The sequence below is a fragment of the Fringilla coelebs genome, assembly GCF_963513975.1.
Source record: "Fringilla coelebs genome assembly, chromosome: 17".
In the NCBI taxonomy this organism is placed as follows: domain Eukaryota; kingdom Metazoa; phylum Chordata; class Aves; order Passeriformes; family Fringillidae; genus Fringilla; species Fringilla coelebs.
In genome coordinates, this window is record NC_140043.1 from 11,009,172 (window position 1) to 11,034,216 (window position 25,045).

Consider the following 25,045-nt stretch of genomic DNA (forward strand, 5'->3'; position numbering starts at 1 on the left):
CTGGGGGCGGGGTTTGCGCGCTGCGGGAAGCGGACCGGAAGTGGATGGGGCGCATCCGGCGTGGCGGCGCGGCCAGGGCCGGTGCTGGGGGCCGTGAGCGGGGCCGGGGGTCCCGGGTCAGGAGTTCCTGAGGGGGCTTGGGGTCCCTGAGCGGGCCGGGGCATCGCGGCGGTGCCACCATGTCGATGTCGCACCTGTACGGCACGGACGGAGACGATGGCGTGGAGATGGAGAACTTCGAGGTGTCGGAGTGGGACTTGCAGAACGAATTCAACCCGCACCGGCAGCGACACCGCCAGACCAAGGAGGAGGCCACCTACGGCGTGTGGGCCGAGCGCGACTCGGACGAGGAGCGGCCCAGCTTCGGAGGGAAGCGGTACGGCCGGGCTGGGACTCTCGGCCCACTCAGGGACCCCAGGAGCTTCCCCCCGTTCCCTGGAGCTTCCCCCCGTTCCCTGGGCCTTTCCCGGTTGTGAACACCCACCCGAGCAGCCCGGGCTGCTCTCGGGACCCCCTCACCTTTAGAGATTTTCCCTGTGCTCGCTCTCTGCAGCATAAGAGGGAGGATGGGGATTGCCTGGCAAAAGCAGGGTTAAGCAGCTCGACAGCCTTTAATATGGCATTTTTGAGGGGTGTAAAGCACAGCAGCCCCCAGGCTCCTGCAGGAATGAGCAGAATTGCCTCTCGTTTTGCAGCTCCAGGGATTACTCGGCCCCTGTGAGCTTTGTGAGTGCTGGGCTGAGGAAGGCGGCGGCCGAGGAGTTCTCGGATGAGGACTCAGATGACGATGAGAAGCCTGTGAAGCAGGAGGAGATTCCCAAGGAGTTTGTGCCCAAGAAGTTAAAGACAGTGAGTTCTCCAGGAAATTTACTGTTCTCTGTTTTATGTTTATGAAATTCAGGCTGTGGTCGAGGGCAGTGAGACTGTAATAGAGCACTAAAAAGGGAGGAATAATTAAACCAGAGACCCAAATGTGTCAGTAAGAGAAGTGTTTGCTCTAGATTTTGCATCATTGATACAAATACATTGATAAAACAAAAATCAGGATAACAAATCATTGATACAACTGTACATTGATATAATAACCATGTGTCCTTGGGAATCAGTTCCTGTCTTTTTTCTCAGTATTCCCTTTGGTCAATGGAGGTTTAAAGGAGAGAATTCCTGTGGTTTCCTGACTTTTAAAGACTTTATTTTTCTGCTTTCACAGAACAGACAAATCCAGGCATGTTATAGATTAAAACTCAAACCCTTATTTTCAATTAAAACCTGTAAGAATCAGGAATCAGCTTCAGCTAAATCTGGTGGTGGACCCAGAGAACTGTCAGGTTGTCAGCCAGAGTTTTTTCAGGATTTTCCTTTCCCATCTGAGGAATTTCAGAGATCTCCACCAGTGCTTCATGGATGCACAAGCAAGGTTCCAGTGAGCTGGGCAGTGTGGGAAGAACCTTCCGAGGGGAGTTTTGCACACTTTGGTTATTTGAAGCCTCAGGGCTGCAGGTTTTTTTGTGTTTGTTTTTGACAGGGTGGAAATTTCAAGCCCAGCCAGAAAGGCTTCGTAGGGGGCTCCAAGTCCTTTGTGGATTTTGGCAGCTGGGAGAGACACACTAAAGGAATTGGGCAGAAGCTTCTCCAGAAGATGGGATATGTCCCTGGAAGGGGTCTGGGGAAGAATGCTCAAGGTACTGTCAGTGTGTTTGGTGGTTTATTATTAACTGGGGATTTGGGGGAGAGGTTGGATTCCTTAAAGAACTGCCAGCCCCAGGTGGCTTAAACTTCCTTCTTGTTGTCCTGCCAGTGATCCGGGCCCTGTGGTGAGAGTCAGGGGTGTTCAAACTGACCTGTGGTCATTTGCAAGAGAAAAAGAGCTAGAAGAAAGGCAGTAAATTCCAAAGGTGGTCATCTCACAGGAAAGGAGATGCTGTTTTACATGGCAGAATAAAAAGGCAGTGAAATTTGGTTGGGAGGAAGGCTTTGACAGTTTGGTGTGTGCTGGGATGATGTGATTTTACAGGGAATTGGTGATGCTGGAAGCCCTGCAGTGCTGCAGGCAGTGCCAGGGAGGGTGTTGTGCTGATCTGGTAACTCACAGGGAAAGCCTGGCTGTTCAACTCTCTCCCAGCACACAAACTGCTCCTGCTGACCCCATTCCCATCCTGCCAGGAATCATCAATCCCATCGAGGCCAAGCAGAGGAAAGGCAAAGGTGCTGTGGGCGCTTACGGCTCCGAGAGGACCACGCAGTCCTTGCAGGACTTCCCTGTGGTGGACTCAGAAGAGGAAACTGAGGAGGTATTTCTGGGGCTCTTGCTGTTTCCCTGCTGTGCTGTGTGGGCAAAATTCAGTTTTCTTAATTTCTGTGTCAGAGAACTGTTTGGGCTCATTTTAGATAAGAAGCCAAACACAGAGCACATTGATTTTGTTTAGGCAGATTTTCCTTGTCACTGTAATGTTCTTTGTTGTTTCTGACTCCTCTATTTCAGTAGCTTTGCTAGAATCCCTCCTTTGAAGAGTCCCCCACATAAATAGTCTTTGTCTTTTGTTTAAATAAAAAAAAAAAAGACCAGGAACATCCTGTTCATTTAATCCATAGGATGGGTGACTGGCCCACAGCATCCAAGCTGGTTTGGCATGAGCTTTTCCACTTACCATTTATTTCCTGTACAAATTCTTCATTGATCTGATGGTTATTTTCCTGTAAAAAGAGGCAGATTTGGGGTGTGACAAAGAGCAGCCACCTCAACTCTGCTGGTTTTGTCCAGGAATTTCAGAAGGAGCTCAGCCAATGGCGGAAGGACCCGAACGGAGGCAAGAAAAAGCCCAAGTACAGCTACAAGACAGTGGAAGAGCTGAAAGCCAAGGGCAGGATCAGCAAGCAGCTTGCAGCCCCTCAGAAGGAGCTGTCCCAGGTCAAGGTGAGGTTGATGAGCCAAGAGGTGACCCCAGAGGAGCAGTTTGGGCCCTTTGGTGTCACCAGCACATTTTAGGCACCGGTAACCTCAGTAAAGCCAGTCCTAGGAACTGCCTGTGCAGCCTCATGGAGCTCGTCCCTGAGCCATGTAACAGCTCTGTGTCACCTGGATGTGGTGACAAATTAGATTAAACGTCAGTGTGTTTAGGGGATTAATTGCAACTTAAGTTTAATTGTTTCACATTTGTCATAATCAACACTCATCCACTTCTGAAAGCACAGTTGTCCTTTTTGGGATTGTTTGAACCATCTTCTACCTCAAAGGGACAGTAAGGGATTTGTCTGGTGTGCACTCAACAAAATTATGAATTTGATATTACAGTATCTTTATAAAATTATAAAAGTTCTAAGTGCAGTAAGTAATGGCAAGATCACTGCTTGTAGAATCATTCAGTGGAACTGGGATGAGGACATTCTTCTGGCTCTGATTCCAGATTGGCTCTTATTTGCTTTGTTTCCTTCAGTCTGGAGAAGGCCATTGTGGAGGCAATCCCCTTGTTCAAACACAGTGTATGTTAGCAGCCTCCTGGAGTGACTAAGGTCCTTGGAAATCTACAGATTTCAATTTGGAGTCAGGGATTTTCCCGTTTTTTGAAGCTGAGAGTTTTTTGTTAGAGAATTTGTTCTGTGTGCTGGCAGGTGATCGACATGACGGGCCGGGAGCAGAAGGTTTATTACAGCTACAGCCAGATCAGCCACAAGCACAACATCCCAGATGACAACCCCCAGCAGCCCCTGGGCAAGGACTCCAAGCCCCAGGGCTTTGCCCTGCCCGAGCTGGAGCACAACCTGCAGCTGCTCATCGACATTACGGAGCAGGAGATCATCCAGAGCGACCGGCAGCTGCAGTACGAGAGGGACATGGTGGTCAACCTCAGCCACGAGATCCAGAAGATGGCTGAGGTGCTGTCCCACGAGGAGAAGGCCATCAGCAACCTCAGCAAGGTGCTGGACATGGTGGAGGAGTGTGAGAGGCGGATGCAGCCGGGCTGTGAGAACCCTCTGACCCTGGATGAGTGTGCAAAGATCTTTGAGACCCTGCAGGACAAGTACTACGAGGAGTACAGGATGTCAGACAGGGTGGACCTGGCAGTGGCCATAGTTTATCCTCTCATGAAGGAATACTTCAAGAACTGGGATCCCCTCAAGGTGTGTGTTGATTTGAGTTATCTGCAGTTCTTACTTGATGGCTCCAGTAATCTTTGTTATCTTGTCCCCAGTGTGGCCTGTGGCAGGGGGTGGAATGAGGTGAGCTTTAAGGTCCCTTCAAATCCAAACCAGTCTGGGATTCTGGGATTCTAAATTCCTGATCAGTCTGGAGAAAAAGAAAAGAGACAAAATCAAACTCTGTACTGTCCCCACTCTCCGACATTTGCTGGATAAGAATTTAGGCATTTGTAAGGCTAAACCCAATCCCTTTTATGAGTGTTGGGATGAAAAATTTGGTGAAAAATCTCTAGCTGATCTTCTTTAGCAAAAAGCAGGAGAAGTTTGTCTGTCAGGTACCAGAGATGCACAGTCTGTTCTCAGTGCCATTTATGCTGGAATAGAGTCTGGATCTCTCTGTACACCTGCAAAAGTTCAGACTGTCCTCTCCCTGTAGGTGTGTTGATACTGTAAGGTGGGATTTTTCTCTGGCAGGACTTTGCTAAAAGTCATTTAAGGAATGACAAATGTGGCACTTGGTGCTCTGGGCTGGTGACAAGGTGGGGAGGGGCACAGGTTGGGCTCAGTGGTCTGGGAGTTCTTTTCCAAATTCAGTGATTGTGGGATTCTGGAATTAAGACTGCAAGCTCCTGGCTTGCCCTGAGAGGAGGTGAAAATGCTGGCTGTGCTTAGCACACCCTCAGCCTGCTCTGTGCAGATCCCAGCTGGAATTAATGGGAAAGGATATGCACCATTTGTGCCCTGTCATTCCCAGGACTGTACATATGGCACAGAAATCATAGCCAAGTGGAAGAGCCTTCTGGAAAACGATCAGCTGTTATCCCACAGTGGGCAGGACCTGTCAACAGATGCTTTCCACAGGTAAAGAACAAATGATCTGTACTTTGTGCAGCATCTTCCTGTGCTACTTCCTTGGGGATGGAAAAGAGCAGACACAAGGGAGCTCTTCCTGCGGATTCCCTTGCTGGGCCTGTTAAAATCCAGTTTGCAGCTATAGAAAAGAAGCAGCTTTAGCTAACAGCTCCCATTTAGTTTATTTAGGCCCAGGCTGTAGCTTTGAGCTTCACTTTAATTTATTTGGGGTTTCTTGCCAGACTGATGTGGGAGATCTGGATGCCATATGTCAGGAACATCGTGGCACGGTGGCAGCCGAGGAACTGCGGATCCATGGTGGATTTCTTGGATAGCTGGGTGAACGTTGTCCCTGTGTGGATACTGGATAACATTCTGGATCAGCTCATCTTCCCCAAGCTGCAGAAGGAGGTGAGAGAAGAGGGCAGGGGAGAGCAAAGCCATGCTCTGAAGCGGTGTTTGAATTCCAGCTGTAACTCCCAAACACCAGTGTGCAACCCCTGCCAATGGATTGGGGAGTCGGGTGTTGCAACAGAGCTCTTTATGCTTCAAAAAAACTTACTGCTGGTGGCTGGATTTAGTTAATGTTTGCTGTTGTGCCCCAAGGTGGAGAGCTGGAATCCTCTGACGGACACAGTGCCGATCCACTCGTGGATCCACCCCTGGCTGCCGCTGATGCAGGCGCGGCTGGAGCCGCTGTACTCACCCATCCGCAACAAGCTGGCCAACGCCCTGCAGAAGTGGCACCCCAGCGACTCCTCTGCCAAGCTCATCCTTCAGCCCTGGAAGGATGTGTTCACTCCTGGCTCCTGGGAGGCTTTCATGGTCAAGAACATCGTGCCTAAACTTGGTAAGTCAATAGACAGTGCTGGCAGTGGCACTTTCCCCCCGAAAGGAAAGGTCCTTGTTAACGTGGGTGCCAGTGTTACATCAGAGATTGTTGTTAGTAAGCTTGCCTCTGATTTTCTGCTACCAGTCCTGTGCAGAAGCAGAAAGATTAGAAAAATACAAGGAATTACTCCGGTTATTCTCTAGGCTTTCTGTCTTATTTTTTCTAAGTCATCCATCTCCAGCTGGTAGGAATATCTGAGGGCTGTCAGGTAGGACCGGGCTGTAAGATGTCTCTCCATTACTCTTTAATTCCTTGGTCTGTTCTAGTATTTTTCTTTTTTGCCGTAAGTTTTGTAATGCAAAGAGGCTCAAAGGTTAAAAAATAGTCAAGTGCTTTTAGTGTCTCAGTTCTGGCTGCAAATTGTAATCATTGGAAGTGGAAACGCACCATTTTGTGGCAGGATCAGCCAAAGATCCCCACTGTCCTTTAGGATAACAGAAAGGTGCTGCTCAAGGTCTGTGTGTTGGTGGTGAAAGAGGTCAGGGCACTGAGAGATAAAACTGAGTGAGGCTTTTTTTAAACTGTCCTCTCCTTTCCCAGGAATGTGTTTGAATGAGCTCATCATCAACCCTCACCAGCAGCACATGGATGCTTTTTACTGGGTGATCGACTGGGAGGGGATGATTTCTGTCTCCAGCCTTGTTGGGCTGCTGGAGAAACACTTCTTCCCAAAGTGGCTGCAGGTGAGACACTGGGGGCAGAGGAAAGAGGTTTGATTAACTGGGGAGTGTTTTAGTGATTCCTGTCCAGGAATTGCTGCCCTTGTGCTGAGCTGGGCTGGTTCCCACTCACAGCTCAGTAGTCATTGGAACAGTTCCTCCTTTTACTGACAGTAATAAACCAAGTGGCAAATTATGCCAGGAGAGATTCAGGTTGGACATCAGGAGGAATTTCCTCATGGAAACAAAGGGTGTTCAGGCACTGGAGGGGGCTGCCCAGGGAGGTGATGGAGTTCCCATCCCAGGAGGTGTCCAAGGAGTGGACACCTCCAGGGATGTGGGACTCAGTGCTCTGGGCTTGTTGATAAGGGAGTGATTGGTCTCATTGGACTCAATACTCTTGGAGTCTCTTCCATGTTAAAAGACTCTGGGATTCTGTGGCAGAGGGGCCTCTCCTGCACAGACATCCCTGTGCTGCCTTTGACCAGTCCCTTGCTCTGCAGGTGCTCTGCTCTTGGCTCAGTAACAGCCCCAACTACGAAGAGATCACCAAGTGGTACCTGGGCTGGAAGTCCATGTTCTCAGACCAGGTGCTGGCACATCCCTCCATCAAAGACAAGTTCAATGAAGCCCTTGACATCATGAACCGGGCTGTGTCCTCCAGCGTGGGTAGGTGGCTCGTGGGGGTGGCTCTGCTGCTCTGGGCTGGCAGCACTGGGAGGCTGATTGGGGCATGGCCCTGCTGGCACCATGGCAGGAACTCCCAAGAGCAAAAGTCAGTGATCTCTGCCTTGCTGTGTCCTTAAAGAACACCTCTGAGATGCTGCTCAATGGTTCTGGACTGCACTGAAGCAGAAACAGATTTTTGGTGGCTTCCTGAGCCATTGAACAACTGATCCTCTTCCAGCCTTGCCCTGTCAAGTCAGTCATCCCTTAGGGCTTGACTTCTAAAGCTGTCATTATTGGGTATTTTTTTCTTTATGGTGAGGTGAAGGGAAGCAGCAGTTCCCTTCCACATGATTCTCCTTACTACCTAAAAGTGATAGTTGGGAGTTACATGGTGTAAAAGAGAAGGGCGTGCCTGAGGGAGCATCACCTGAAATCTGCCCTCTTTCCAAAGCTGAAAACTCCCTTTCCGAGCCCAAACTTGACCACCACACTCCCAATTCATGTCCTGGATGGAGCTGCTTCCCTCTGGCAGCAACTCAGGACCGTGTTCTCTCCCCAGGTGGGTACATGCAGCCGGGCGCCCGGGAGAACATCGCGTACCTGACGCACACGGAGCGGCGCAAGGACTTCCAGTACGAGGCCATGCAGGAGCGGCGCGAGGCCGAGAACATGGCCCAGCGCGGCATCGGCGCCGCCGCCGGCTCCGTGCCCATGAACTTCAAGGACCTCATCCAGACCAAGGCCGAGGAGCACAACATCGTCTTCATGCCCGTCATCGGGAAGAGGCACGAGGGCAAGCAGCTCTACACCTTCGGCAGGATCGTCATCTACATCGACAGGGGTGTGGTGTTCGTGCAAGGGGAGAAGACCTGGGTGCCCACCTCGCTGCAGAGCCTCATTGACATGGCCAAGTGAGGCCTCTGTGCAAGGGGAGAAGATCTGGGTGCCCACCTCGCTGCAGAGCCAAGGGAGGCCCTGCTGAGGACTGAGTCACCAGCCAGGAACAGCCTCCGGGTAACCCTAGAATAAAGTTCCAGGTTTGTAAATAGTGACACTGGAGCTAGATGCCAGGATGGTTTTATTGCAAGAGCTGTTCAGGCTCTTCAGGTAAGAGGGTGGAGGGCCAGACTTTCCAACCTGAGAAGCCAGGCTAAGGGAGAACAAGCAGTGTTGACACTTGTAATTGCCACCTGGGACAGAGGTTTACCAGCAGGTTAGGAGGGATCACGTTCTCTGCTCAGTGAGGGCTGGCCTGAATCCCCTGAGTCTGTAGTGACAGATGTCACAGCTTGTGCTGGCAGTGAGTTACTGTCCCCACAACATCCCTCACACAGTGTGTTCCTCTTTGCTGCACACAGCCAGGACCTGTCCCAACTCTCTCTGCTGTGGGACTGCAGTGGTTAAGAGCACAGAGGTGAGGGAAGGAACCTTAAGGCTTTTTTTTCCTGGAGGGAGCCAACCTGGTTGTTCTCAGGACTGATCAAGAGCTGATCTCAGCAGCAGTGAGAGCTGGGAGCTTTTTCCAAGTCTGCACTGGGAACCAAACCCCAACACCTCCCACTACAAACCCCTTCCCCTTCCTGATGCTTTGCAATGTGTGTAGGACATGCAAATGCCTTGAATTGTTATGGAAGGGGAGGGAATCAGAGCAGTCACTGCAGTATGAATGGCTCCCAAGGCAGGTAGTGGTGGAATTAGTTTGCTGGAGTTCAGTGAGTGTAAATCAAAGATCTGCTTTACTTTTTTCTTAAATAAAATACAAAAATGTCCTCAATCACCTCAGCACTCAGGTGCTGCCACTTTGGACAGAGCCTGACGCCACAGTTGCTACTTGAGCTCCATCTTAGCTGTGCAGAAGCTTCCATGGGAAGAGATGTGGATCCCAGCCCTGCCACCACAGGGATGGTCAGGACTTGGCAGTAGCTTCCTCCCCCTTCCTGATGATCTCCAGGTCCTCACAATCTTGGTACATCGGCTCCTCCACGAAGTCCCAGACCTCAGGGGAGAGCTCCTGCAGTTTGTCCAAGGGAAACCAGTGCACAGAGGTGTCATTGAAGGTGTCCAGGTAGCGGGGGTGACTGGGGAGTGCCACTTCCTCCACTCCTTTCAAGACCTAAAGATCATTTGGGGGAAAAGTTCCAGACAATGCAGCAGCCCCTTCCTGCAGAGCTGAGCCAGTGAGGATGAGAATGGTGTTACATTACCCTCAGCCCCTGTGTGCAGGATGGTCTGCAGATGTTCAGCAATCCTAAAGTGATTAGCTTTTATATTATAGTGTCTAGGAAAAAGGTTTTGAAAATAACCCCACTATTCTTTCCAATGGCAGTTCATTTTCTTTCTCATTAAAAGGTGTGTTGTCAACATGGAACAATAATGTTAAACTGTTGCCTCATACCTTTGCTATGTAAGAATAATCTCTCTCCAAGATTCTGGACAGCAATCTGCAATAACACAAGATGTCCACATTAGACACAACATTCCTGTGGATTTAGACAGGTTTTCTGCATGGAGGTGGGACAGAAGAGGGGCGGGGAGAGGGCCTATAACTGAAAACTTTATGGCAACAAAAATGCACAAAACAGGGAAATTGCTGTTGGAAGCAGTAAAATTAAAGTGGGGGACAGAGAAGAGGAAAGCAGGGTGGGAGGCACTAGAGCCTGCACAGGCTGTGCCCAGACCTCTCCTCGATTCCTCGGAAGCTGTTGCCGATGATGACCAGCTTGGAGAGCGCCGCTGGGCTCCAGTTGCTCCACAGCAGGTTGTTGTACAGGGCCTTCCCGCAGTGCACCATGTAGAACAGCGTGGCCGCGCCCTCGATGCCGTGTTTCCCTTCCTGCCCGGGAACCACCGAGCCCGTCACGGCCGAGCCCTGTCGGCGGGCCCCGCGGTCTGACCGGGGGTCTCCTCACCTCATTCTCCGGGAGCAGGCACAGCCCCAGCGCTCGCAGCGCCGCCGCCTCCCGCGCCGAGAAGGCCGGGTCGAACAGTGCGCAGCGGGCGGGCGGCACCTGCGGGGACAGCGCGGCGTGAGCGGGGAGCGCCCCGGTGCTGCCCCCGCTGCTCCCCCCGGGGCCGGTGCTCACCCGCAGCTCGTCCAGCAGCAGCAGCAGGAAGGCGAGCTGGTACCGGGCGATGGGGCAGCGCCCGAACCGGCCCAGCCCGTAGCACACGCAGCGGGCGGGCGGCTCCGCGCTCAGCGGGGCCCGCACGGCTCCTGCGGGCGGCGGGGTCAGCGCGGCGGCGCCGGGGCTCGCTGTCCCCGCCGTCCCGCACCCCCCGCTCCCCGCACTCACCGGCGCTCGCCGCCCAGAAGCCGGAGCTCAGCAGATCGTCCCTGCGGGGAGAGCGCGGCGTTAGTGGGGCCCGGCGGGGAGCGAACACACGGACCGGGGCCGGGCACTCACCGCGCCTCTCGCAGCCGCCGCAGCACCGCTTCGGTTCCGGGGCCGCCTTCCCCTTCCTCCTCCTCATCCTCCTCCTCCCGGCCCCGGCCCCGCCGCCGCCGGGCGCGCCCCGCTCGCCACCCTCCCGCCACCGCCGCCATGCGCGCGGTCACGTGCGCGGTCACGGGACCGGGGGCGCGCCCGGAACCGGCGGCGGGAACGAGCGGGGGGATCCCGGAGCATCCCGGAACCGCGCCGAGCATCCCGAGCCGCCGCAGCCTCCCGCAGCCATGTCCCGCCCCGCCGCGCCCGGCCCCGCGCCATGGTGAGCCCCTTCCCCGCTCGCCGCCCCCCGCCCAGCCGTGCCGGTGCCCCGGGAAGCACCTTCGGCCCTTCGCCGATTCCGTCCCCGGTTGTGGGTGAGGTCTGGCAGCCCCCGGGGCTCAGCAGCTCGGTCCGGGAGCGGATCCAGCCTCCCGCTCCTGGCCCGGCAGCTGCGCGGCTTCCTCGGTGCCACCTCTGAGCCAGCCTGTGCTCCAGACCCGGGCTGTTCCTAGGGGAAAACTCCCGCACGGAGCTCGTTCCGAGCTTGTGCTGACTGACAGGACCGGATGGAGAGTGTTACTGAATACGTGCGTTCAAGAAATTCTGAGCAGAATGTTATCAGAAGGACCCTACCGTCTCCTGCTTCTTGGGAGCTCTTGGGTGCAGGCAGCACCCGGCAGCTGCTTGGGATGCACGTGGATAATAATTCTCGATAATTATAATAATTATTGCACTCTCTTAATTATAATTATCCCGTGTGCTGAGGGTGCAATATCTCACAAATCCACTTTCTTTCCAGTTCTCCTTCCAGGTGTCTGAGAATTGGAGTTCTACAACCTGCTTTAAACTCACAGAAGTGGTCAAATTTAGTTGTGAGGGACCTTTTTGGCGCTGCTTTTGTGTGTAAACTTGGTGTGATTGTGCAAAGAATCATGTCTCTCCATTTACAATAACTTTTTGTTGCTCTTCTGAAGAAATAGAAAGGAGAGGGAGAAGGGTAGCAGTTTCCAAATACACAATCATTTCTGCCAATGTTTTTTAGGTGGAATTACTTTTTCCTTTATGATGGCTCAAAAGTGAAGGAGGAAGGGGATCCTACAAGTGCTGGCATTTGTTATTTTTACCCTCCCCAGGTAATATCTGCTTTATTATCTGTAAAGGTTTGCTGATCAGTCTGGATTGGGAGGGGTTGGGTTTCCAGGTGATTTGGGTCAATCCTTATTTAGTAGTCACCAAAGTTTTAAGAAATTTTTTAGTAAATTCTGTTTATCAATTAGCTCCAGATGGAGCAGGGCTGGGCTCTCAGGGCACAGCAGCGGGGTTAAACTCTGCTCCCTCCCAGAGGAATGGGCCAGCACAGCCCAGCTCTGTCCTGGTGATTTCAATAAATACACATCAGAGATGAAAGTTCCTCTCCATAAGCCCCAGGCCCTTGTGCTGCCTGGAAAAAGCAATCCAATTATTTTTCTCCCAGAAATTTGCCTGTTCTACTGCGTTTGATTTATAGAATCCCAGAGTTGTTAAGGTTGGAATAAAATCAAGTCCAGCCATGAACTCAGCACCACTAAACCTTGTCCCCAGGTGTCACACCCACACATTTTCTGAACACTTGCAAGGATGGTGACTCCACCACTGCCCTGGGCAGCCTGTGCCAATTCCTAACAACCCTTTCTGCAAATTGAGTTGAAATTATAATTACTTTTTATTTATACCTAAAAACAGCAGTGATTTTTTTTTTTTTCTGAGTTCTTTTAATGGCAAGTTAAAGCCTTTGCTCCCTGGCAGACCATCCCAGAGCAGCAGGAGCTGCTGTGTGGGCAGGTGGCCGGGGTTGTTCGCTGCCTCACCGAGATCTCCGGGGCCCCTCCCAGCCTCGTCCGCCTCAGGAAGCTCAAGTTTGCCGTGGTGGTGGATGGAGACTTTCTGTGGGTGAGTTCAGGAGCTCCAGAGCAGTCCCAGAGTGAAAACAGCCAGGGGCTGAAGGATGGGATCAGACAAAGAGGGTTTATTTTTCAGGGTGTGAGCTGCACCCAGGGAGAGCTGGGGATGGTCCTTGCAGTGCACAAATTTCGTTTCATTCGTAACTTAAATTCTGTTTTCTGTGGCCTGGCAGTCACTTCAGCTTCCTGCAGAAAAATTTCCAGTATTTCATTTCTGTGCCCACACCCAAGGGAAACAGAATCCCAAAATCCCAGACTAGTTTGGGTTGGAAGGGACCTTAAAGCTCATCCAGTTCCACCCCTTTCACTGTCCCAGTCCAACCTGGCCTTGGACACTTCCAGGGATGGGAGATAACAGGATCCATGTGCTGCAGTTTGTAAGGACACAGTCACTGTTTGATAGTCTGATTGTTCTTTCCTTCTAGCCCTCAACATCCCCAGAGCTTTGTCAGTGCCCACTGACATTTAGAATATAAAGAGCAGCGTATGGCAGTTGTGACAAAGGTGCCCCAAACCATCCCCTGGGAACTGGGCTGAGGCCAGTCAGCCCCATTTAATTGGCACTGCTGCTTCTGTTCAGCAATTCAAAAACTAGATGGAGCATCACCATAACATTAATTATGAGTTAATTTGAATATTTTGAAGTACTTAGCTATTAAGCACCAAGTTAGGTCATCTAACGTGGGAAGGGAGCGTGTCTGAAGCGCTGCATTTCTGATATTTATTTATCCTGTCTGTGCCAGGGCTCTTGTGTGGGTATGTTTGCATTTCCTTTTCCTGTGACTGTGATTCTGAGGGGTGTCTGCCTGCACAGAGCTGTCTGTCCTCGTGTGAAAGCGATGAGAGCTGTTCTCACTTGTCGTGCCCGAGTTCTGTCAGGCAACCTTCTGCATCCCCTGCTGTGTGTGCTGCAGGTTCTGGGCTGTGCTGTGGAGCTGCCTGACGTGAGCTGCCGGCGGCTCCTGGAGCAGCTCATCGGCCTCTTCACCTTCTACCACGGCCCCGTGCATGGTGCATACACGGTAACCAGGGGCTGGGGACATGGGGACAGGGTGACAAGAGACTGGGACACAGTAACCAGGGGCTGGGGACATGGTAACGAGGGACTGGGGATGTGGGGACATGGTAAGAAGAGACTGGGATATGGTAATGAGGGACTGAGGACATGGGGACACAGTAACAAGAGGCTGGGACATTGTAGCGAGGGACAGGGGACATGGGGACACGGTAACAAAAGACTGGGACATGTTAACAAGGGACTGAGGACTTGGGGACATGATAACAAGGGTCTGGGGACATGGTAACAAGAGGCTGGAACATTGTAATGAGGGACAGGGGACATGGGGACATGGTAACAAGAGGCTGGGACATGGTAACAAGGGACTGGGATGTGGTCAGGAGGGAGCTGATAATGAGGGACTGGGGACACCGTGACTTTTGGGGAGATTTGAACACTTCCCGTGGTGTCCCAGCTCTGCAGTGTCCCCTTGTGTTGCCTTCCTCCTGCCAAGGGTCACAGATCCAAGAAGTGGGACCTGGAAAAGTGAGCAGGTCACGCCTGCCATGGCTCCGAGGTCCTGTGGGGTTCTGCTGAACCTTTCCCAGATGTTCATCCTAAATTTTCCCCTCAGTATTGTCTCCCACCTTTTCCTGACTTATCCTGGCAGGCCCTGTGGATTACATCTCCCATCCCAAGTGCGTGGACACTTTGCAGCGACAGTGTTTGTGGGGGTTTTGTCACCCACAGGCGTTTTCCCAGGAGGAGCTGAGCAGGGAGTGGGACAGGTACATTGAACACATCCTAAAAAACACCAGTGACCTCCACAGGATTTTCAATTCTCTCTGGCATCTGGACAAAACCAAAGTAAGAGCCTGTCCTCTGCAGTGCCCCAGTGCCCCTGTGTTTGTTTATTTGCTGCTTGGAGCTTCCCCAGGATTCTGTGGCCTCACTGCCCTGGTTCTCCCTGCCCAGGTGGATCCCCTGCTTTTGCTGAAGGCAGCTCTCATCCTGCAGACGTGCCAGCGCTCTCCCCATGTCCTGGCAGGTTGCATCCTCTACAAAGGCTTGTAAGTAACCAGTTTTGTTCCCTGGAGGGTTAAATCCACCCCTTTCCAGAGCTTGGATCCTGGAGTGCATCCAGGGAGCAGAGCAAGGGCTGCTCTTGGCTGTTCAAGAGCTTCAGGTCAGGCAGTCCCTGGCTGTCTGTGGGTCACTGAGGCTGAGTGGTTCATGGAATCATGGGATCATGGAATGGCTTGGATTGGAAGGGATCTTAAATCCCATCCTGTTCCACCCCCTGCCATAGGCAGGGACACTTTCCACTAGCCCAGGTTGCTCCAAACCTCATCCAACCTGGCCTTGGACACTTCCAGGGATTCAAGGGCAGCCACAGCTTCTCTGGGCATCCTGTACCAGGACCTCCCCACCTTCATGGGAAGAATTTCTTCCTAATACCCCAACTAACCCTGCCCTGTGGCAGTTTGAATTCATTGCCTCCCTGTCCTGCCACTCCAGGCCCTTGTGAACAGTCTCTCCAGAGTTATCTGTGCTCATCACCATGAAGGAGTTCAAGACTTGGGTTTTAGTAAAAATCTGCTGGTTTTGATACTCAGCAGGATGTGAGGACTGAATTTCTAAGAATTTTTAGGGGGAAGTCACCAAGGAAAAGGGAGATGAGTGGATGTTTACTTTCCCAGCAGTGTTCCCTCTGCAGGTGTGCAGTTCAGTGCAGGTGTGTCCGTGTGTCCCTGGGTTTGTCTGACCTGCTGCTCAGGACCACTGTCTGTACTGACAGGAAGTGCACAGGGGACAAGCCAGGATTCCTCATGAGAAATTCCAGCTTCCTTCAGTCAAAGATGACTGAATGACTTCAAGGAAAGCCTCCAAGGTGGCCCTGAAAGACAGGAGGTGGGGGATTCCGAGAATTCCTTGGCAGCAGCACTCAAGTGCCATTTTTCTTTGTCATGAACTGTTCCAGTGACACCTTTTACAAGCACTGGAAATGTGCCACAGGGAGAGCATCTGCCAGGGAGTGACCTCATAGCTGCAGGCAGGACACTGGAGTGAGTCACTGCAGCACCTGAGAGTGAAGGGACCTGGACATTTGACTTGAGGAGGGACTTGGGAGCCTTGTCCTGTGCCAGGGTGTGTCACCTTGTGCCTCTGGTCTGTCTGGTAGAGACATTTTGTCACCAAATGTCATCAAGAGTTGTCTGAACTGATGATCTCTAAGTTCCCTCTCAAGCCAAACCATTCTGTGTTTCTCTGACTTTGCTTTGTCCTTTCAGGATTGTGAGCACCCAGCTGCCACCTCCACTCACTGCCAAAGTCCTCCTGCAGGGCAGCGAGTCCCCAGGCCAGGTATGGTGCTGAACATGTCCCCTGCCAGCAGATCCCTGTAAGGATGTGGTGTGGGAGCTCTTGTCACACAGAACTGGCATGTGTCACCATGGGGAAGGACAAATATTGGTGATGATGCTTAAAGCTTTTACTACTTATGATTTAAAAAGGTTCCAAGACTTCTGCACTAGGAATTAGCTTTTTTTTTTTCAGTTTTTAACTCACTGAATTTGTGAGTTCTCATTTATGACTTGCTTTTTACACGAGTTTTGGTATTTACTGGGAGATCCACCAAATGAGCCTCTGACAAACAGCAGTTCTTATTTGCTTTAAAACTTGTCAAAAATTAGTATGTATGTGATCAAGATGTTCTATAAAAGCCATCAGTATGCAGATATAAAGGCAACCTTTGCTTTTCTTCTGCTTGAATGAAGGGAGTTTCTGTTCCCTGAGCAGGTGGTGATGATAAATCTGGGCTCTGTCCTGAATTTTAGGTGTATTTTGGTTCTTGGGAAGCTCCCCTTGGCTTTGAGAGCTCCCTTAGGACCAAAACACTTCCCAGCACTGAACAGTCCCAGAGTTTGCAGGGGGGTGGTGTGGGGTCTGCTGCAGCCTTAGGGGACTGGGTGGGGGGTGGCAGAGGTGTCCTGGTGTCCCTGATCCATCCACAGAGCTGATTTTTGGCTTTTGTTGCAGAGTGAGCCTGGAGCTAAGGAGCTGCAGGAGCCTGGTGAGCATCCAGCTGCATCCTTTGGGCTGCCTTCCCTGCATGGGAGCATAGGCTGGTTCTCTGGGATTCACACCCAAGCTGTGCTGGGTGCTGGAGTAGCTCCAAAATATCCCAGAGGGTGTTGCTGCCACCAGCCAGCCTGTGCTGTGTGATCAGAACCAGCTCCTTCTGCTGGGTTTGCTCTTTTGGGTTTGATTCCAGTTCTGCAGATTCCCAACCATGCCTGCCTCAATTCCAATTCCCCACGTGGCCACTTGGCCACTGCCAGGCCCTGACAACAGATGGCTGGTGCTTGCAGTCCAAACCTCCAGCCATCCCCTCTCAGCATCAGTGTGGAGATGGTCTGCCAGGATGGAAACACTGAGGGGAAATTTAACTGTGTCAGGCGTGAAGGGATGGGAAAATGCTGGGAGGGTGGGAAGAGGCTGCCCAGCTCAGTTGGGATGCAGGATCGTGGCAGGCCTGCAGCTCCTGCAGAAGCCTTTGGGCTGATGAGGTTTGGTGTGGTGGTGTTCTCAGGGGTCCCAGAATGAGGGAAGAGATGAGAATCTTGACTCCATGTTTCAGAAGGCTGATTTATTATTTTATGATATATAATTAAGAGAAAATGGTATATTAAAACTACACTAAAAGAATAGAAGAAAGGATTTCATCAGAAGGCTGGAAAGGAATAGAAAAGAATGATAATGAAATCTGGTGACTGACCAGAGTCCCAACACAGCTGGACCTCTGATTGGTCATCAAGTAGAAACAACAAATATGGACCAATCAAAGATGCTCCTGTTGCATTCCACAGCAGCAGATAATTATTGTTTACATTTCGTTTCTGAGGCCTCTCAGCTTCTCAGGAGAAAAATCCTGTCAAAAGGATTTTTCATAAAATATGTCCATGACAGTTTGGATTGTGGTTTTAAGCTGTGCCATGTTTGTTGAATCCTTCCCCTCCCCTGCTCTTGCAGAGCCTCAGCTGCCACCGGGCGTGCGAGTCCTGCCGGTGTTCCTCACAGCACAGGAGGTCTCTGCTCTCCGGGACTTCCCCGTGGAGTGGATGGCCAGGTAGGAGACCAGCCTGACCCAGAGGATTCACAGCAGGAGCTCACACTGTGTCCCTGTTGCCATTGTCACTGTTTTCCCTGGAGCTAACTCAGGCTCTGTCAGTGCCTTTGGAGCTGCCTGAGCCCCTCAGGCTGGGCAGAATTCCCAAATCCCTGCTGGGAGCAGCCTGGAGCAGAGCTGCTTCCCCAGACCAGCTGTGAGCTCTTGCCCCTCAGCTCACAGCACTGCTTTGTGGACAAGGGAGGGACATTCCCAAGAGCATGCAGGGTAAGATCCCCAGGCTTTTGACCTGTCTTAGACCTCGGCCCATCCTTTCCCCAGGTCTCTTTGTAGCAGGGGATGGATCAGCCATTGATCAGTGCCAGGAGCCAGTGGGGTTAGCAGCTATGGGATAACTCCACACAGAGCCTGCTCAGTGTTTCATCCACTTGTCATCTCCCACTAGGTCACCTATGTCCCCAGCAGGCCCCAGAGGAGAGGAGAGTGCTCTCTGCTCCCAGGCAGTTCCAGAATCAACAGGAGCTCATGAAAAGCAAGCCCTGGATGGAATCTCTGTGCAGAAGTCCCACGAGGACAAATCAGGAACACCTGCCCCAGGAGATGCTGTGCAGCTGGGCAGCCCTGCAAATCCTCTGATGGACTTTTCTGGAACGGGAGCCGGCACAAGGAATTCTCCAGCTGCAAACCTGAGTGGAGCAGGCAGTGAAAGCTCAGAGCTGAGCAGGAAAACATCCGTCCCCTCGGAGAGTGACACAGAACAGCTCCCAAGCCCTTCTTCACTCCAGACTGAGTGTAATTGGACTACAGGTCCATACCTGGAAGGCTTTTCCTTTCCCAACCCTTACTCCTGGGAGCAAGAGAGCCAGGGCAAGGGGGAATCCCTTGCAGATTCTGACATTGGTCACTGTGCTTCCCAAAATTCCCTTTCAGTCAGCCACAGTCCAGCTGTTCCCTCTCCTGCCCAGGAGCTGAGCAGAAGAAAATCCAGTGAGGAGGACAAGCCATGGACTGTGAGCCAGGACTGTGTGTCTGGGGGAAGTGACAGCACAGCTGGTGACCACGTGTGGGGCTTGGATTGTCCAGGCCCTGCTGGACACACACAGCTCCACGACAGGAGGCAGCCACTGGTCCCAGAGCTTCAGGAGGCTCTGCCCAGTGCCCCTGCAGGGGACAGGCCATGTGCCAGCAGCAGGAAAGGCAGCTGGGACAGGCTGGGGGGCAGAGGGGGTGAGCCAGCCCAGCTGAGCCTCTACGTTCACTGCATCCAGGGCTTGGTGCTGTCGCTGCTGGCTGAGGAGCAGCTGCGCAGTGACCGCAGCGCCGTGGAGGACGTGGTGAGTGGGAGAGCTCTGCCCCACTGCAGCTGCACTGCTGGGGGGCACAGGGCTCACAGCTGAGGAGGGAGTGTTGAGTCGTGCTCCTGGTGCCTCCATCACCTGCTCCGAGCTGTGGCGGGCTCGGCAGCCGCGGCTGCGTGGGAGCTGTCGGAGCGGAGCGGGGCCAGCCGCGTCTCACAGGCGGCTCCCGGTGCTGCTGTTGTCTGGCACTGCCGGCTCCGGAGCAGAGCGTGGGGGTGTGACAGACACCCGCGGGCTGCCAGGGGCCCGTGCTGGAGCTGGGATTCGCTGGGGATCCCCGTCAGTTTGGTGGTTTTTGGGAAGGGAGGTTGGTTGTGGTGAAGCCCCAGCCTGCACGTCACCGCCTCTCCCTCGGGGAGCACCGCAGACGTGGCTGGCAGCAGGACCCAGAGAGGTTCCCTTGGCTGTGGGAGCTCCAGGCTGCTCCCTGGGGCTGGGGACAGGGATGCCATGAGGGCACTGCACCTGGGTAGCACCAGAGCAATTCCAAATCTCCCTGTGGTGGGATTTGGGTGCCCAGACTCCCCTGTGAGCAGAGCTAATGGGGTTGCAGGGGCAGGATGTGCTGCCCCCCCGTTTTTCCCTGGAAGCATCGGCTGCAGATCTGCTGCCTGGCCTCTGCCTCCCTACCAGGAGCTGAGTCAAAGCTGCAGAGCCCTGTTTGATATGCCAGTTGCCATAGGAACAACCTAATTTCCTTCCCCAGCCAGACTGGAAGGTGGAGGGAAGCTCAGACTAACACAGAGCCTCAAGGTTGCTCCTTCCCCTCAGAGCTGTGGGACACCTGGGGCCCTGGGAGCTGGGGAATGTCTGCTCTGCACAGCAGGGCTGATGTGCCTGGCTTGGGATTGCTGCCAAATCAGCTGAGCCCAGAGGTGCAGCCAGGGCCCTTTGCACCAGACATGGCACTTTGTCCCCTTTCTGCTCGTCTGGAACAGCAGGGGGGACGCAGGCAGGTGGGAATTGTCAGGCTGGAGAGCGGAATCCCTATTGCACAGGGATTGCACAGTCCATCTTCCTTGATGTCTTGCCCTGGTGCTGACAAGCTCTCATTCCATTCAGGCTCTTCTTTTCCCAGACATCCTGCTTCCATCTCACGTACCCTTGTTTTGGATCTCACCAAAACTGCACTGTCACACCGCTTGGAATTCAGCTGTGGCTGGGCTCTTCTGCTGCACCCTCCCGTGGGTGCAGGTGTGTTATCCCTTAGGAGAGGGGCCCTGCATGTCCCATCGTCCCAGGAGGAGGGGCGATGTCTGAGGAGGGGCAGCTGGGCTCTGCTGCTGGTGGATTTGAGGCACAACCTCAGCTTGTCTGTCCCTTTGTTTATCTGTAGGTTACAAATGACCCTCCACTCTCAGGGATGTCAAAGCTTAGTTATAATTAATGTTTTTTGAATGCTTTGAGGCCCCCAAATGACACCAAAGAAGGGTAAAATATGCTACTTGTGCAGCTGTGAACCTCTGGGAGGGCGGGTTCCATCCCAGACTTTCCCTGTGGAGTGGGAGGCTCTTGGCCTCGCCTCCTGCTGCTCTTTAGGTCTTATCCCTTCATTTCACTGCAGAGAAAGGAAAATCTGTGCCATGACAGGGGTCAAGGATAGGCCAGGCACTGCCATCCTGCTGAACAAAGGCTTGATCCTCTCCCCAGTAGGGGAAAGCGCATTGGCAGGATGAGGATTATGAAGTTAATCTTCCCAGGAGTGGTGGGGGACCCCTGCCTGTGCCCTGCCTGTGCCCAGGGAGCCTCAGCAGGATCAGGGCCTCTGGGCTACTGAAAATCCATCCAGAATAGCAGCTTGGCATTCATTCAGTGCTTTGTTGCGTGTGTTTGTACTGCCCAGTGTAAGCAAAGGAATGTCCCTTGCTGGGGCTGTAAATCATGTGAAATGAGCCCTGGAGAGTAATGGTTGATGGTAAATTAATGGGGCCTTGCATTTTCCTGTAATTAGTCACATCAGGTGGCTTAATGGCTGATTGTCAGGTTAGAGGGCCCTTTTTTGAGTTGTAGAACCCCAGACTGGTTTGGGTTGGGAGGGACCTTAAAGCCCATCCCATCCCAACCCCTGCCATGGGCAGGACAGCTCCCCTGGACCCGGCTGCCCACACCCCCATCACTGCCTCGGGATCTCTGTGACTTGTCTGTTCTCTCCATGCCAAAATTTCCCAGCCATTTTAGGTGGGAGCCTGCACAGCAGAGTGAGGAAGGGTCCAGTCCTTCTGTCACCTGAATCCCAGAACCTCCTTGAAGCCCAGGTGAGGCTCTGAGCTTTTCCTTTCCCTCTGCCCTGCAGTACCACAGCAGCCTGGCCTCCCTAAACGGCCTCGAGGTTCACCTGAGGGAGACCCTGCCCAAGGACTCTTCAGCCTCAGCCAGGACAAACTACAACTTCACACACTATGACTGTGTCCAGAATGTCCTCACAGGTGAGTCCTCTTCTCCTGGGCCTGCAGGAGGGAGCAATGAGGAGAATGGGGTTTATGGGAACCTTTTCTCACACCTCAGACACCATTTCTCAGCAGAGCTCCCACCACAGAGCCCAGATCAAGGGCCCTGTTGGGGGAGCTTTGTCTGTTGGGATTGAGGGTGTCCCCAGCCTGTTCTTGCAGCTGTCCAGGGTGTGTGGGGAGCTCCAGAGCCTTTTCCTGCTCAGTGAATGGGGGCACACTGCAGAGTGGGTTTTTAACACCCCTCTCTCCTGTTGTGCAGCCAACTTGCCCCACACCCCCGGGCCCCTGGACCGGCACTTCCTGAGGGCGGCCACACTCATCCACTCCGACTTCAGCCATCTCCCCACGGCCTCAGAAGTGATCATCAGGTAAGGGGTGCTCACAGCCCTCCTGTCCCACCACAGGGCTGGTCACAGAAGGGCAGAACCTCTTTCCAAGGCTGGCTGGGTTTTGACCAGGCTGTTACCACACCCAAGGACCAGTCACATTGCTTTATTCCCTAAATTTCCTTTCACTTGTGGGTTCCTGGGTGTTGAGAGGCTGCAGTGGCACCAGGAGGGTGGACTGAGGGCACAGCTGAGTGGTGCCATGGCTTGGATTAAGATGCAACACTCACACAATTGCCAGTTCCTGGCACTGTAAGATTCTAAGACGCAGTTTTAAATTTAGCTGTTCCTAATAAATTTGTGTCTCGGCAGGGAGCCAGAGGCGCCCAGAATTGGCAACCTAGATATTGTTTTCTTGCACGGCTTGTTGGGTTGGAAACACACTGTGATGTGCATGGCAAACTCAATTGTGATGCACCAGGCAGGATGGTCTTATCCCAGCCAGAGCCCTCCCCAAAACCCAGAGCTTTTCCTGACATCCAGAGCCCTCTCCCAGGCCATGGCTGATGTGGACACCCTTTTCCTCAGCTGAGCTGGGAGTGTGCAGATTCCACCCGCCTGGTCCTGCTTGTTTGTCCAAAACATGATGAAATAAAGATGCTCCTGGGAATTACACAGTAACTCTGGCACCGCTTGCCAAGGGAATGTGAATCACACACTTCAGTGCTGGAGGATTCCTTGTTTAGCATGAGCTTCTCTGGCTCCTTAAATCCAATCCTAAACTGACTGGCTAAGCTGGCATGTTCCCTGTTACCCCGAAAAAAGCAACTCCATGTGTGAATCAGCCTGAGTAACAAGATGACTAAAACTGCTTTCTTTTATGGAGAGCTGTCACAGAAGGGTGTCAGCAAACATAGCAGTTGCTGCTTTCCTCCTTCCAGGAGGGATCCAGGGTCCCTGGCTTTGCTCCCTGCCAGCCCTCCTGCAGGGAATGCTCTGGGAGGGGGCATTCTTAGTCTTAATTAATGTTTTTAATCACAGCTTTGGTGGTGACTGAATCTGACTCTTGTCTGAGCTGCATCACACCTGTGAGGGAACATGTGGTTCCTGCTGCAAGGTGCTCTGCTGGGATTTGGTTGTGGCCAGCAGCAGTGGGAGAGGGGGAATGTCAGGCACAAGGAGTGTTCCAGGCTCGTGGTGTCCTGGGCTGGGCTGGCAGCAAGGGGAATCTTTGAAATGTGGCCACACACGGAATCCCAGGATCACTAGGTTTGAAAAAGCCCCCCCAGACCATCATGTCCAACCTGTGACCCATCCCCACCTTGTCAACCAGTCCAGAGCACTCAGCTAGACTCAGTCACAGGTTGGACTTGATGGTCTTGGAGATCTTTCCCAAACTAAATGATTTTGTGATATCTCATTGTCCCTTTTAAGAATGCCAGGGCTCTTTATAAGTTGGGTCTGGTTCCCTGTGGCCTTCAGGGGTTTGGTGCCTGTTCAGCTCCATGCTGAGACACCTGAAAGTCCTTCTCAAAACTCAGGAGCCCAGTGCCCAGCTGTGAATCTTGCCCAAAGCTGTCAGTCTGACCCCTGCCTTTCCCTGCCCCTTCAGGAACGCCTCCACAGCCGTGTATGCCTGCAGGAATCCTGTCCAGGAGACCTACTTCCAGCAGCTGGGAGCTCCACTCCGCAACTCAGGTGTCCCCAACCCTCATGACAGTGCCTTCAGCCTGCCCAGCAAGGCCAAGCAGAAGCTGCTGAAGCATGGGGTGAACCTGCTGTGAGCTGCTGTGCTCATACCACGGCTCAGCCCTGCAGAATGTTCATCTCCAGTAAGGAAAATCTCAGCTGTTTGTGCCCAGAGAGGAGGCCCTGCCCTGCCCTGCCTTTGTGGGGTCTCCAGCCTGCCTGGCCCTGAGGAAGGGACACTCATTGCCCTGTCCTGCAGCACGTTTTGGGCCAGTGCAGGTGTCACTGACAGCATTTACCAAAGACTGAGGACAGAACACAGTGTCTTGGGGCTCTTGGTTTACATGGACGTTACAGGGACTCCTTGGTGATCTGCACACACCCCATGTGCCTTGATCTGAGGTAAAACCTCACCTTGCTCTGAGTTACACAGCCCCCAGGCACTGCTGCCTTTCAGAGATGTCAGTCAGCCACTGTCTGTGCCCTGGTCAGACTTTGGCTTTATTTCTGTCCCCTAATCCATGGGAATGATCCTCCCATGACGTCGTGCCTTACCTTGGTTAGCAGTGCCTGCCTGTTGTCACGTGGGAGCAGAACAAGAGCTGCAGAGCTCACAATCCCCCTTTGGGTGCTCCCAGGAGGTTTTTATGCAACAGGTGACTCTGGAGGAATGTCCCTGTCCCTCCACACCTCCCTGGTCAGTGATGGTCCAGCCCAGCCCTGCCCTCCTTGTGCCCACCTGGCCATGCAGCCTCCCAGGGGCTGGGTGATGGTGGTGTGAGTGTCCCTCAGCCTGTGCTCCCTCCCTTCTGCTGCAGGACCTCACTTCACCGCTCTTACTGCTCCATTTGCCCACACTCTGCAGACCCCAAAGTTGCCTCTTAGCTGATGGGACCAAAGAGGTTTTGTATCCCCTCAGCAGCTGTCCCCTTTCTGCTCTGACAGTGTCCCCAGTCAGTGGTGGTGGGGGGGGGCCCATGGTGGGGGCTGCTTAGCCTGAGGGATGGATAGCTGTGTTTGGAACCTGCTGCTGGTGCAGACACACCCCTCAGTGTGACTGTGGAAATAAAGGAGCCTCCAAGGCTCATCCCAGCAGAGTCACGTTGTTGTCATGTTTGTGCTTCCTGGTGTGATGGGCTGGGTTGTGGGAGCTGTTCCCTGTTTACCTCCTCCAAGGGTGGTTCCTGCAGTGCTGGGGTTGAACAGGCAGAGCCTGTTGGTTCAATCAGTCCTGCAGAGCAGCTGCTGGGAAGGTTCCTGATGGATAGATGTGTGACTGGTGTCACCAAGAGATGGTGAGCAGAGACATGAACATGGGGAGGTGCTGAGCAGGTTCGTGCTAGAATCAGAGCTGGGCATGGGAAGGTCACCACTGCCACAGCTTCTGCTCCCACTCCAGCACAGACAGTTCCCAAGGTCGCTCTGTCATCCCAGGGCTGCTCCTCAGACATTGCTGGGAAGTTCAGAGGACTGCAGAGGACGAGCCAGCTGCTTGCTCAGGGGTGGCTGGGCACAGATG

General features: G+C 53.1%; 3 protein-coding genes across 3 annotated transcripts; 2 read left to right on the forward strand and 1 right to left on the reverse strand.

Annotated features, from left to right (window-relative positions):
- The first annotated feature begins 69 nt into the window (after window positions 1–69).
- TFIP11 (tuftelin interacting protein 11) lies at window positions 70–8,136 on the forward strand. Its single transcript, XM_084217346.1, has 12 exons — window positions 70–376; window positions 696–849; window positions 1,526–1,682; window positions 2,164–2,291; window positions 2,762–2,914; window positions 3,610–4,119; window positions 4,892–4,998; window positions 5,232–5,400; window positions 5,596–5,839; window positions 6,422–6,564; window positions 7,044–7,209; window positions 7,769–8,136. Exons 1-12 carry the CDS (start codon window positions 180–182, stop codon window positions 8,122–8,124), a joined length of 2,484 nt encoding a protein of 827 aa, XP_084073472.1. The 5' UTR covers window positions 70–179; the 3' UTR covers window positions 8,125–8,136.
- Window positions 8,137–9,105: 969 nt separating this feature from the next.
- On the reverse strand, window positions 9,106–10,753 carry SRRD (SRR1 domain containing; the record flags this gene model as incomplete). The annotated part of the gene is made up of 7 exons (XM_084217347.1): window positions 9,106–9,322; window positions 9,605–9,650; window positions 9,888–10,042; window positions 10,119–10,217; window positions 10,293–10,423; window positions 10,503–10,543; window positions 10,614–10,753. 7 exons carry the CDS (start codon window positions 10,751–10,753, stop codon window positions 9,116–9,118), a joined length of 819 nt encoding a protein of 272 aa, XP_084073473.1. The 3' UTR covers window positions 9,106–9,115.
- A 58-nt stretch (window positions 10,754–10,811) lies between these two features.
- On the forward strand, window positions 10,812–23,884 carry HPS4 (HPS4 biogenesis of lysosomal organelles complex 3 subunit 2). Its single transcript, XM_084217122.1, has 14 exons — window positions 10,812–10,917; window positions 11,680–11,770; window positions 12,423–12,566; window positions 13,492–13,599; window positions 14,325–14,441; window positions 14,550–14,644; window positions 15,866–15,938; window positions 16,614–16,647; window positions 17,607–17,703; window positions 18,149–18,510; window positions 18,634–19,037; window positions 21,355–21,487; window positions 21,771–21,879; window positions 23,450–23,884. Exons 1-14 carry the CDS (start codon window positions 10,883–10,885, stop codon window positions 23,619–23,621), a joined length of 1,974 nt encoding a protein of 657 aa, XP_084073248.1. The 5' UTR covers window positions 10,812–10,882; the 3' UTR covers window positions 23,622–23,884.
- The last annotated feature ends 1,161 nt before the right edge of the window (window positions 23,885–25,045 follow it).

Coding starts and splice junctions, on each gene's coding strand:
- TFIP11 (XM_084217346.1), top strand. CDS start 180: ATGTCGATGTCGCACCTGTACGGCACGGACGGAGACGATGGCGTGGAG. Junction 4,999..5,231: donor TCAACAGATGCTTTCCACAG/GTAAAGAACAAA, acceptor GTTTCTTGCCAG/ACTGATGTGGGAGATCTGGA. Junction 5,401..5,595: donor TCCCCAAGCTGCAGAAGGAG/GTGAGAGAAGAG, acceptor TTGTGCCCCAAG/GTGGAGAGCTGGAATCCTCT.
- HPS4 (XM_084217122.1), top strand. CDS start 10,883: ATGTCCCGCCCCGCCGCGCCCGGCCCCGCGCCATG. Junction 14,645..15,865: donor TGCATCCTCTACAAAGGCTT/GTAAGTAACCAG, acceptor TTGTCCTTTCAG/GATTGTGAGCACCCAGCTGC. Junction 15,939..16,613: donor GCAGCGAGTCCCCAGGCCAG/GTATGGTGCTGA, acceptor CTTTTGTTGCAG/AGTGAGCCTGGAGCTAAGGA.